Genomic DNA, 13,291 nt, shown 5'->3' with positions numbered 1-13,291 from the left:
TACTGTTCGCCATAGGGTGGGTAAGAACCACGTGAATGTGGACTTTCTGTCCGGCCTGGGATGTATGGAAGAGTCTGTCCCCGACGAGCGGGAGCCAGCCTTGGAGAGCAGGGGGGCTGTAACGAGGCAGTGTGGTCCCCTGCCACCCCGGAGAGGAACAAGCCCCTCCGGACACCAGAGTGGGCGGGGCCAGAGAGCTCCAAGCCCACCTCCCAGAGGGTCATGCGCAGGACAGGAAGTAGAAAAGCATGGGGCCAGAGCTCACTCGGGGCACAGCTGCTGGAGAGGCCAGATGCCTCCAGCCTAGCTCCTGGCTGGGAGACCCCGGCAAGAGCGGCAGACCCGAAGACTGGCCCGCCCGACCAACACCTGATGCTGACCAGAGTCCGGAGGAGCTGTCAAGCCTGCCCCTCGCCAGTTACCCAGAGGAGCTGACAAGCCCGCCCCTCGCCAGTTACCCAGAGGAGCTGACAAGCCTACCCCTCACCAGTTACCCTGAGGACCCCATGGTGCTTGACCCCCCTGAGGATATTGTCCTGACCCAGGTACCTCTAGAGGGGGAGTTAGGAAGTAGCCCGGGGGCAGCCAACCCTAGTCTGGCTGCAGAATTGCCAGTGCCAATGTCAGTGTGTTGCGGACAGGACTCCCACTGACTGAGCAGCAGGCCTTCTGCCACTGCTAGGGCCCCGGGCCGGGACACAGTGGAGTGGGTGGGCCTGCGTCCCCCCTGCCACCCAACTTGTGGGTGGCAGTCTCCCCCTCTCTCCGGCCCTTCGGAACCAAGAGTCTGGGCTTGTTGTTAACCTGGCTGAGCTCAGCCCCTGCTTGAGGACTTGAGCCACTGACTCCTTGCCACCCCGCCCTGACTCCGGGCCTGGGCTTGGTAATTGTAGAACTGTTGCTCAGCCCTGCCTGAGTGCCTGAGCCACTGCCCACTGGCACTCACCGCCCATGATTGGGCATGAATAACTGTTTTGTGGCATCTCCCTGGTCACCCCTGTGAGAGACTCCCACGACCAGACTGATTCCACACCAGTAACCATGAGGACATAACAAGGCGTTGTGGTCCCCCACCGACCCAGAGAGGGACAAGCCTGGCTAAGTCCCTCTACAGTCCCCAATAAAGGCATGGACTTTTTATTCTCCCACCCAGAACCAAATTCATGGATGGTGGGTGCCGTAAATCAGACGGGTAAACAGCCCCAATTTAAGAACACACCTCAAGACAAAGACGCCAAGAGATTAGATCTTTTTGGCCGAAAAGCATACTCGTCAGCGACACTCCAATTCTTCATGGTGAACTATACTGCCCTATTGGCGAAGTATGACCACGACAACTACCAAAAACTCAACGAGTTCCTACCAAATATTCCAGAGGAAAAGAAGAAGCAGTTCCAAGACATCATGATGGAGGGACAACTAGTAGCCCGAACTGCACTACAAGCTTCCCTTGATACAGCAGACACAGCAGCCCGTACAGTAGCTACTGATGTAGTCATGAGGAGAGCCTCCTGGCTGCAAGCCTCAGGAATCCCATGGGAACTGCAAACCAAAGTAGAGGATCTCCCGTTTGACGGGGAGAAATTATTTTAATCAAAAACAGATGATGTCCTGCACTCAATGAAGGACTCCTGTGCCACACTCCATACTTTGGTTATATATACATCCCCAAATAGACGCATATGATTCCAACAGTATAACAGGAACCATGACAACCCAAACCAATGATTGGTCGAGGGTCGACCTCCCACAACTTCCAGAGCAAATTACATCGAATACCCAAACTTTGGGCCCCCAACTTCAACCATTTTACCTAGCATGGGCATCCATCACCATAGACAATTGGGTGCTGGAAATATCATCAGGATATACCATCCTTTTTAACCTCTATTCCCCCTACCAACCCCCCTTCCCCATCCCTCTTCAGGGATCCTTCTCACGAGCATCTTCTGAGACAAGAAGTAAACCATCTTGTACAGCTAGGTGCCATAGAACAGGTTCCAGTAGAGCACAGAGGGAAAGGGTTCTGTTCCCACTACTTTCTAACACAAAAGAAAAACAGAGGATGGAGACCTATCTTAGATCTCAGGAAACTCAACAAATTGGTTCATACCCACAAATTCAAAATTGTCAATAATTGTCAATAATCCCAACACTGGAAGAAGGGGACTGTTTTTCAGCCCTTGACCTACAAGACGCATAGTTTCACATCACTATGCACCCCACACACAGATGATTCCTCTGATTCACAGTAGGCAGAGACCACTTCCAATACAGAGTGCTACCATTTGGACTATCCACAGCTCCGAGAGTCTTCACCAAGATCCTGGCAGTAGTAGCAGCATCCTGACGCAGACAGGGAATCATGATATTCCCATGCTTGGACGACTGCCTGTTAAAGGGTTGCACTCAAACAGAAGCAACAAACTTTACACAGAGAACTATAATGCTCTTCCATACTCTCTGCCTACAGATAAACGAGAAGAAATCGACAGTAGTTCTGGTGCAACAACTAGAATTCATCGGAGCTTACATAGACTCAGTAGAAGCAAAAGCTTCCCTACCAAGGTCCAGATTTTTCACAATGGCCTCTCTCATATCTATGATCATAAGCAGTCCGACGGTCTCTGCACGCACATGCCTGCAACTATTAGGACACATGGCTGCCTCTACTTTCATAGTCAAACCCGCATGACTGCACATGCAGTGTCTCCAGGGATGGCTAAGCACGGTATACATACCATGCAGATACAACCTAAACAAAATCCTGTCACTACCACCGAAAGTCACACAGTCCCTACAATGGTGGACAATCCCGAGCAATGTGTGCACTTGGGTTCAATTCCAACAAGTCCCTGCATCCATCCTAATCACCAAAGATGCCCCACTGATAGGATGGGGTGCACACTTGAACCACCACAAAATCCAAGGGAAATGGTCTCCTAAGGAGTCATTATTACACGTCAATCTACTAGACCTACGAGCAATTCGAAATGCATGCAAACACTTCCTACTGATGATAAAAAACAAATCGGTAATGAATAATGATAGACAACATAGCCTGTATGTTCTACATAAACAGGCAGGGAGGAGTGCATTCTCATTCCTTATGCACAGAAGCTGTAAAACTATGGAACTGGCGCATTACCCACAATATTACTATTGCTGCATCTTACCTCCCAGGACAACAGAACACGACGGCAGACACATTGAGCAGACAGTTTTCCAAAGAATACAAATGGGAGCTGAACAACAAGTAGCACAACACATATTCCGCATGTGTGTACTACCACACATCGACCTGTTCGCAACAGTACAAAACCGCAAATGCCGAAGCTTTTGCTTGCAAGCAGAACTAGGACCACACTCCCTAGGAGATGCCTTCCTCATCCAATGGAATGCTCCCCTCCTGTACACGTTCCCACCATTTCCCATTCAATGGGATCTCCTGTCTCAGGACGAGGGTCGAATCTTTCATCCGAATCTACCAAACCTCCACCTGAAGGCCTGGCTCCTCGATGGCTCCAATGAGACGAACTAGTCTGTTCGGAGGAGGTTAAAAATGTATTATTAAATAGCAGGAAAATCACCACATGCACTACTTACCTGCATAAATGGAAAAGGTTCACTTCGTGGTGTCATGACAAACACATCTGCACATACAACACCAATCCATGAGATCCTGGAGTACTTGCTACACTTGAAACACTCAGGGCTGTCCATTAGTTCACTCAAGGTAAACCTTGCGGCCATATCCGCCTTCCATCATAAGATTGACGGTTTCATAGCCTTCACACATCCAATTACAAAATGCTTTTTTGCAGGAATTCAGAACCTGTACCCTGAAGTCTGCAACCCTACAACAGCATGGGACCTAAACTTAGTCCTCAGAGGACTTACCAGAGCACCCTTCAAACCCCTTGCTACCTGTTCACTACTACACCTATCAATGAAGGTAGAATTCCTAGTTGCGATCACCTCAGCACGTAGAGTGGGTGAGATCGGGGTATTCATGGCTCATCCACCTTATACTATATTCTTTAAAGACAAAGTGACTATGTGACCACACCCTAAATTCATACCAAAGATACCCTCATCATTCCATATCAACCAACCTATACATCTCCCTGCTTTCTACCCAAAGCCACATGGGTCTACCCAGGAATCTGTTCTCCACACAGTAGATGTTAGAAGAGCACTAGCATTCTACCTAGAGAGAACAAAACCTTTCTGTAAGTCACCAAGACTCTTCATCTCCACCGCTGAACGATCGAAAGGCATAGCCATTTTGAAACAGACTGTCAAATGGATTTCGACTTGCATCTACCTATGTTATCAGCAACAAAAGATATAACCCCCGACAGGGATCAGAGCCCATTCAACGAGAGCCGTTTCTACCTTGACTGCTTTTCTACATAGCGTCCCAATCAAAGAAATATGCCAGGCTGCCACTTGGGCTTCAATACACACGCTCACAAACCACTATGCAATAATGAAAAGCTCTGAGAGCAATGCAATACTCGGCCTTACGGTATTATCATCAACTGTTCAACCTACTCTGGAACCCAACCTTCCATAACGGGGTACTGCTCTACAGTCACCTAAAGTGGAGCACCCACAGGGACAGCACTCAAAGAAGAAGAGAAGGTTACTCACCTTGTGCAGTAACTGAGGTTCTTGGAGATGTGTCCCCCTGTGGGTGCTCCACTACCCACCCTCCTCCCCTCTACTCTGGAGTTCCCTATATAAGCTTTACGGTAGAGAAGAAACTGAGGGGGTTGGGACACGCAAGCGCCAACAGTACCACAAGGTGGCTACTGCGCACGCGCGTCCAGATCAGGCACTGCTACCAAACTGGCAAAACTAGGCATGCTGCACGGAGGGTCTGCCGCTGTATTCTCTAGCTCTTTGTTGCAGGTGCTGGATATAAAAGTTTATGATGATGTGAAATTGTTGTTTTAGATCATAAAATGGGGACTGGAGAGTTCATGGAATAAGTAATAAGCTACCTAGTCTATTATCTCTACTTCTGTGACTGAAGGGCTGTATCTCTCATTTCAATGAGTGAGATTTAATGTAGAGCAGCCTTATAGTAAAAACTGAGTTATGGATGGCTGTAGTAGAGCTGGGCAGAGAACAGTAATTCTGTTTCACAGAGGATTTCAAAGTCTGGTTTCATTCCGATTCAGAACAACCTCCCAAAATGTTGAAGTTCTCCATGAACTGGAATTGTCATTCTCCACCAATCTGTGCTAGGAGACCTGGCTCCAGGGCAGGCTTCCCCAGAAACTGGGGTGTAGAGAGGGTTCGTCAGGGTTCCTCCCTCTCCGGGACAGCGGGGAACCACACCGCCTCCCTTAGTCCTGGCTCAAGCCGTCAGGCAGGAGGCTGAGCAAACACAGGTAACAATTAGCAGTTAACAAGCCCAGGCCCTAGGTCAGGACGGGGTAGTAAAGAATCACAGCTCAGGCCCTTGGGCAGGGGCTGAACAAACACAGGTAGTAGTTAGCAGTTTATATAGTCAACAGGCCCAGGCCCAGGCCCTGGGTCAGGGCGGGGCAGCAATGAGTTCAAGGCTCAGGCCCCCAGGCAGGGGCTGAGCAAACACAGGTAGATAGCACACCCACGCTTCAGGCTCCGAGCAGCCTGGGAGAGAGGGAGACTGCCACCCACGCGTGGGTGGCAGGGGGGGACGCAGGCCCTCTCACTCCACTGCGTTCCCAGCCCAGGGCCCTAGCAGCAGCCGAAGACCTGCTGCTGTGTCATTGGGGATCCCAGCCGCAACACACTGACATGGGTTCCGGCTGTTTCAGCCAGACTCAGGTCGGCTGTCCCCCGGCTACTTCCCCTCTGGAGGTATCTGGGTCAAGGTGGTGTCCTCAGGGGGGTCGATCACCATTGGATCCTTGGAGTAGCTGGCTAGGGGTAAGCTCAGCGACTGTTGTGGGTAGCTGGCAAGGGGTAGGCTCGGCAACTCTCCCACACGCTGATCCGCGTTGAGTGTCAGCCGGTCAGGCCAGTCTCCACGTCCACCGCTGGTTGCTGGAGTCTCCCAGTGGAAGCTGAGCTGAAGGCATCTGGCCTCTCCAGCGGCTGCCTCTCGAGTGAGCTTTAGGGTTGGGCTCTTATACTTCCTGTCTGGCCTCTGACCCTCTGGGGGGCGGGCTTGGAGTGCTCTGGCTCCACCCACTCTGGTGTCCGGTGGAGCTCGTCCCTCTCCAGGGCGCCAGGGAACCACACCACTTCCCTACATGGGGACACTGGGAGCCCTACTCAGGCACAGCACTCCAGGTGGACTGCCTCCGAATCAGAGCTCTCAGGGCTTCTGCGGTCCCCAGCTCTGGGGAAACCTGCCAGTCCCTGTTTTATGATCTAAGACAACAATCTCACATTCATCGTATAAAGTTTTATATCCAGCACGTGCAACAAAGAGCCAGAGAACAGAGTGACAGATACCCCCCACCCACCCCCGCAGTGTGCCTAGTTTTGCCTGTTCCTCCAGGAAACTGCAACAAAATAAGATCAAGATCATGATGTGCTAGGTGTCTGCCAAGTATTTGAAGTGACAGCATTGTATATTTCGGTGAACAGTACTCAGCTTTCAAAAGCAAACTAAATTTTTTCTACTGCCTTGAATTCAAATTACATTTCAAATAAACTGTAAAGAAATACAATTGGTTCAGGCAAGATTTTAAGTTCAGCAGTCTCTACTTTTTAAATTACGTTGTCATTCACTTAAAACTTAAGCTCAAAAGCATTATGCTCCTGTCACTCTTGTTTTGTTCCCTTAAAGTAAAAATATGTATAGCAGAGAAAAGTAGGAGACTGGCTGCCAGCACTCACTGAATTAAAGTTTCAAATATACCATAAATTCTATGCAAAATATAAGGCCTTCTAAACCTCCTAAATCTTCTTTAAAATTTTCTTCTGTAATATATGACTAAGTTAACAATAGTTACACTTTTGTTTAATGATGTGATACTTATAATATTATTGCACATTGATGCTGTTGTGTAATTCATTTTTCTTGCATATGCAGTTTGATCCAGTACTTAGGGCTGTCGATTAATCACAGAAAACTCACACGATTAACTCAAAATAATTAATCGTGATTAAAAAAATTAATTGGGTTTAATCTCAGTTTCAATCACACTGTTAAACAATAGAATACCAATTGAAATTTATTAAATATTTTGGATGTTTTTCCTACATTTTCATATATATTATATTCTGTGTTGTAATTGAAATCAAAGTGTATATTATTTTTGATTATAAATATTTGCACTGTAAAAATGATAAACAAAAGAAATAGTATTTTTCAATTCACCTCATACAAGTACTATAGTGCAATTTCTTTGTCATGAAAGTGCAACTTACAAATGTAGAAATTTTTTTGTTACATAACTGGCACTCAAAAACAAAACAATGTAAAACTTCAGAGCCTACAAGACTACTCAGTCCTACTTCTTCTTCAGCCAGTCGCTAAGACAAACAAGTTTGTTTACATTTACAGGAGATAATATTGCCCTCTTCTTATTTACAATGTCACCAGAAAGTGAGAACAGGCATTTGCATGGCACTTTTGTAGCTGGCATTGCAAGGTATTTATATGCTAAACATTCGTATGCCCTTTCATGCTTTGGCCACCATTCCAGAGGACATGCTTCCATGCTGATGATACTCATTAAAAAAAAATGCATTAATTAAATTTGTGATTGAACTCCTTGAGGGAGAACTGTATGTCCCCTGCTCTGTTTTACCAGCATTCTGCCATATATTTCATGTTAGAGCAGTTTCAGATGATGACTCAGCACATGCTGTTCATTTCAAGAACACTTTCACTGCAGATTTGACAAAACACAAAGAAGGTGACAATGTGAGATTTCTAAAGATAGCTGCAGCACTCGACCCAAGGTTTAAGAATCTGAAGTGCCTTCCAAAATCTGAGAGACATGAGGTGTGGAGCATGCTCTCAGAAGTCTTAAAAGAGCAACACTCTGATGCAGAAACTACAGACCCAACCCCCCCAAAAAGAAAGCTGCTTAGCATTGTTATTGAGCAGAACCTGTCATCAGCATGGACGTGTCCCCCCTGGAATGGTGGTTGAAGAATGAAGGGACCTATGAATCTTGAGTGCACCTGGCATGTAAATATCTTGTGACGCCAGCTACAATGGTGCCATGAGAATGCCTGTTCTCATTTTCAGGTGACACTGTAAACAAGAAGCATGCAGCATTATCTCCTGCAAATGTAAACAAACTTTTTGTCTGAGTGATGGGCTGAACAAGAAGTAGGACAGAGTGGACTTGCAGGCTCTAAAATTTTATATTATTTTATTTTTGAATGCAGTTATTTTTTTGTACATAATTCTATCTTTGTAAGTTCAACTTTCATGATAAAGAGATTGCACTACAGTACTTGTATGAGGTGAATTGAAAAATACTATTTCTTTTGTTTTTTACCGTGCAAATATTTGTAATAAAAAATGAATATAAAGTGAGCACTGTACACTTTGTATTCTGTGTTGTAATTGAAATCAATATATTTGAAAATGTAGAAAACATCCAAAAATATTTAAATAAATGGTATTCTATTATTGTTTAACAGTGTGATTCTTTTATATAGTTTTATATACTTGAAAACTGTTATCATGTCACCCTTCAGTCTTCTCTTCTCCAGACTAAACATCTTTACTGAAATGTGGCACCCAGAACTGGACACAATACTCTAGTTGAGGCCTAATCAGTGCAAGTAGAGTGGAAGAATTACTTCTGGTGTCTTGCTTACAACACTCCTGCTAATACATCCCAGAATGATGTTTGCTTTTTTTGCAACAGTGTTACACTGTTGACTCATATTTAGCTTGTGATCCACTATGTCCCCCAGATCCCTTTTTGCAGTACTTCTTCCTAGGCAGTCATTTCCCATTTTGTATGTGTGCAACTGATTCTTCCTTCCTAAATGCAGTACTTTGCATTTGTCCTTATTGAATTTCATCCTATTTACTTCAGACCATTTCTCCAGTTTGTCCAGATCATTTTGAATTTTAATCCTGTCCCCCCAAAGCACTTGCAATCCCTCCCAACTTGCTATTGTCTTCAAATTTTTTGAGTGTACTCTCTATGCCATTATCTAAGGGTACGTCCAGACTACCCGCCGTATCGGCGGGTAGCGATCGATTTATCGGGGATCGATATATCGCGTCTCGTTAAGACGTGATATATCGATCCCTGAACGCGCTCCCCGTCGATTCTGGAACTCCACCGGAGCGAGCGGCGGTAGCGGAATCGACGGGGGAGCCGCGGCCGTCGATCCTGCGCCGTGAGGACGGGAGGTAAGTCGGAATAAGATATGTCGACTTCAGCTACGGTATTCCCGTAGCTGAACTTGCGTATCTTACATCGACACCCCCCCCAGTGTAGACCAGGCCTAAGTCATTGATGAAGATATTGAACAGAACTGGACCCGGAACTGATCCCTGCAAGACCCCAGTCAATATGCCCTTACAGATTTACTGTGAACCACTCTCACTTATCACCTTATTATCTTCTAGGTGTTTGCAAACTGATTGCTTCATTATGTGCTCCATTATCTTTCTGAGTACTAAAGTTAAGCTGACTGGTCTGTAATCCCCCGGTTGTCCTTATTTCCCTTTTTATAGATTGGCACTATATTTGCCCTTTTCCAGTCCTCTGGAATCTCTCCCGTCTTCCATTACTTTTCGAAGATAATCACTAATGGATCAGACCAGTCAGTTCCTTGAGTATTCTAGAATGTATTTCATCAGGCCCTGGTGACTTGAAGACATCTAACTTGTCTAAGTAATTTTTAACTTATTCTTTCCCTATTTTAGCCTCTGATTCTACCTATCTATTGGTCAAAAGAAGATAACTCTGACCCAAAATTTAACATATTTTATTGCTGTCATAAAAGGTGCTTAATAATATTTCTAGTAATCCTTAGTCTTTTGTATATTTCAGATGAAGCAGATTGGTAATGATGGCTACAACCCCACCTCTGTGGCAGAGTGGCTGGACTCAATTGAACTGGGTGACTATACCAAATCCTTTCTGATTAATGGCTATACATCGATGGACCTTGTGAAAAAAATCTGGGAGAGCGAATTAGTTAATGTAAGTTGATCTATTTGTAGCATGAAAAGCAATTCTGCAATGAACACACTTTTAAATACCCTTCGATGTGTCCCATTATAAATCAAAGAGATAATATGAAAAGAAATAACAATATAAATTGTTCCTATCTCTTATTTATTGTTAAAGATTATAGCAGGGGTTCTCAAACTGGGGGGTCATGAGCCATCAGGGGGTCATGAGGTTATTTTGGGGGGGTCATGAGCCATCAGCCTCCTCCTCCAAACCACGCTTTGCCTCCTGCATTTATAATAGTGTTAAATATAAAAGTGTTTTTTAATTTATAAAGGAGGTCGCACTCAGAGGTTTGCTGTGTGAAAGGGATCACCAATGCAAAAGTTTGAGAATCACTGGATTACATATTTTATACCTGAGATTAATATACCTTTCATTTCCATTTACTTGGTCCTTCTCTTAATCATGCAACTAAATTGGTATGGTATGAGTTTTGGCTTCAGGAAGACTAACAACTCTTTTAAAGTATGTTTTTCCAAAAGGTACATGAAAACAAAGGTGATAACTATAAAACATATTGTCTCCAGTTTGATTGAGAAAAGTATAGCAACAATACTCGCAATAAGGTTGCTTATAATTTATTTTTTCCATATACTCAGGCTAGATGAAGCATAGATAAAACAAACCTTCAATGTACTCAAGAAACTATGTTTAAGGAACAAAATATTTTAACTTTTCACTTCTGATTGTAACCTTGTTTTCTTATCTCTCAATTACGATAGATTTGGTGATGCACAAATACGTGGAAGTAACTGTAACAGTGTTATATATTGTCTGTAGAGCAAGTCCAATTTTCCACTGTTATAATGACTAACTTGACAGGAAAACATTATCATATATAACTTCCCCAGAGGTTAAGGTATCTGCAACTGAATTGTTGTCTATTTGTAAAACATGGTTGCTACAATTGCTCCAAGCATCCATACAGACAGCTGAACTGGCCTGTAGGCGGTCCCCTGGCAAAGACCGCTTATGTCACACTGTTTCTGCCCTCCCCACAGAACCACAAGAAGTACTCCTCTCCCTGGTGAAGAGGGCATTGCCATAGTGCTTTTCTGCCCCATCAACCCCTGACTGCCAGAACAGTCCCTTACAGGCCATAGGCAGGCAGGCATAAGTTACAGTAGCTGCTCTAACTTATGCTGGGGAACAACTCCGTGAACCGCAGGGTTGGGGAAAGGGAGGGCATAAGGATGGTATAAAGCCATCTTCCACTATCCCCTGAGCTGCACAGAGCACAGCTCAGATGCAGCCCAGAACAGGGACTTGAAAAAAGAGAATTCATAAATTGAAAGATAAAATTATTATGTGATACAATTTCTTCTCCTCACAATGGTCCCATGAAAATCCCATTGCATGTATTTATTAACATGAAAATGGACTGATGTAAGGACCAATTTCTGTGATGTAAGCACAGATGTTCTACACATGCATAATGCCCGTTGAATTCAGTGGGTATTGTGTGAACATACCTGAAGACAGTTTAGAGGCTAAACTATCCAGATCCTAGCTCTTTGACTTTTTTTTTTTAACTATAACTGTGAAGACTGAGACAGAGTCAAAGAAATAAAATCTGGAAAAACTTTATTTCAGAAGTTTACACAGACAAATCACCAGCACTGAGCTGAACAAGGTAATGGGTGGAGAACTTTTTCTCACAGGGCTCCCTGTCCATGCTTTTGCCAAAATCAGTTTGGCAACAAATTACCCTGTAGCTCCCCCCAGTGGCTCTTTAAACCTCATTAAAGGCTTCTGGCCTGATTCTGATCTCACTTAGGCTACGTCTACACTACCTGCCTGAATCGGCGGGTAGAAATCGATCTCTCGGGGATCGAATTATCGCGTCTCGTTGGGACACGACATTCGATCCCCAAATCGACGCTTGTACTCCACCAGCGGAGGTGGGAGTAAGCGCCGTCGACGGGGAGCCACGGAGGTCGATTTGCCGCCGTCCTCACAGCGGGGTAAGTCGGCTCCGATACGTCGAATTCAGCTACGCTGTTCGCGTAGCTGAATTTGCGTATCTTAAATCGACCCGACCCCCCCAGTGAGGACGTAGCCTTAGACCAATGTAAATGAGAAGTAACTACACTGAAGTCAGTAGAGTTGCACTACTGTAAAACTGGTGTAAATCAAATCAGAATAGGACCCTAGAATTGTTAAAGATTAACCTTATGTCTCCTTTGAGAATTGTCCCTGCTCATTCCCACTTTGGCAGACACCTTCCGTGATGCCATCAGTTCTAGAATTATTTGAAAAGCAATAACTGTTGTGGCTACCCACCTCTTACCTACCAAACTGAATGCTGTAGATTCAGTTATACAAAATTTCTTACCCTAACAGTTCTCTGTTCCTAACCTTCTGCCATAAGCAGTAGAGGCTCAGAAGTGTCATCTCAGTCTATTCAATATACGTTTTACTAATTTCTTTTCTCTTTTCTTCTTTTCTTGTTAATTCTTGTAGATTAGCCTATTAACAACCATATAAAAATATAGTTCAGTGAGCAAACTTGTAATTTAGGTGAGTATCTACTGTTGTGTGCAGTTATAATTTTTTTTTTGGAAAGCAGAAGTAGGTTAGAACTGTCAGACTTCTGAATTTTACTGTCTTGCTACAGAGCAGCTTTTATTCTGGTTCCAACATCAGTTCTAGCAATCCCAGTGCAGTTGGGTTACTATACCTAACAAAATGGATATTCCAAGAAAGTCTAAAGAGGAGGGCAGTTTGAGTCTTTGTCCGCAATAGAGGCCAACCCATTTAGCTACTCTAGTTCCTCACTCCATCTTGCTGGCACAAAGCAACTATTTTGATATACAACTTAACAGCTATGAACTAATGCCTACTACACTGTCTGTTATTCTTTCCTTAACCTTTTCAAAATTCTCTCTCATTCCCTTGCACCACGGAGTAGAATTGCTTCAAATAGTTGAATCTTTGAAATAACAGGGGGGAAAACACTATTCACTTCTTCATGCTGGCTTCCAACTTCCTTCTCTATCCTCTTTCAGGGACCCTGTCTCTGTGATTTAGACTGTTAGATTCACTTCTCCTACATTGGAATCAAAGATTTATGACAGCCTCCCAATCCTCCTCTATTGTGAATTTCTCAGGATGGTGAGATAGGA

The 13,291-nt window shown here is 44.6% G+C and overlaps 1 protein-coding gene across 14 annotated transcripts in view; it reads left to right on the top strand.

The window, feature by feature from the left end:
- The window catches only part of ANKS1B (ankyrin repeat and sterile alpha motif domain containing 1B), a 730,881-nt gene that overhangs the window by 486,630 nt on the left and 230,960 nt on the right, over positions 1-13,291 (top strand). For all 14 annotated transcript variants that reach the window (XM_026648981.1, XM_026648980.1, XM_026648979.1 and 11 more), the window contains one exon: positions 9,981-10,133. In XM_026648981.1, the coding sequence (XP_026504766.1) occupies positions 9,981-10,133 (153 nt within the window). The remainder of the gene's footprint in view (positions 1-9,980; positions 10,134-13,291) is intronic.

This window comes from Terrapene carolina, unplaced genomic scaffold (assembly GCF_002925995.2).
Source record: "Terrapene carolina triunguis isolate 2854851 unplaced genomic scaffold, T_m_triunguis-2.0 Scaffold68, whole genome shotgun sequence".
Classification (NCBI taxonomy): domain Eukaryota; kingdom Metazoa; phylum Chordata; order Testudines; family Emydidae; genus Terrapene; species Terrapene triunguis.
Note: the sequence above shows the minus strand (reverse complement) of the source record. Positions and strands in the feature narration are given on the sequence as shown.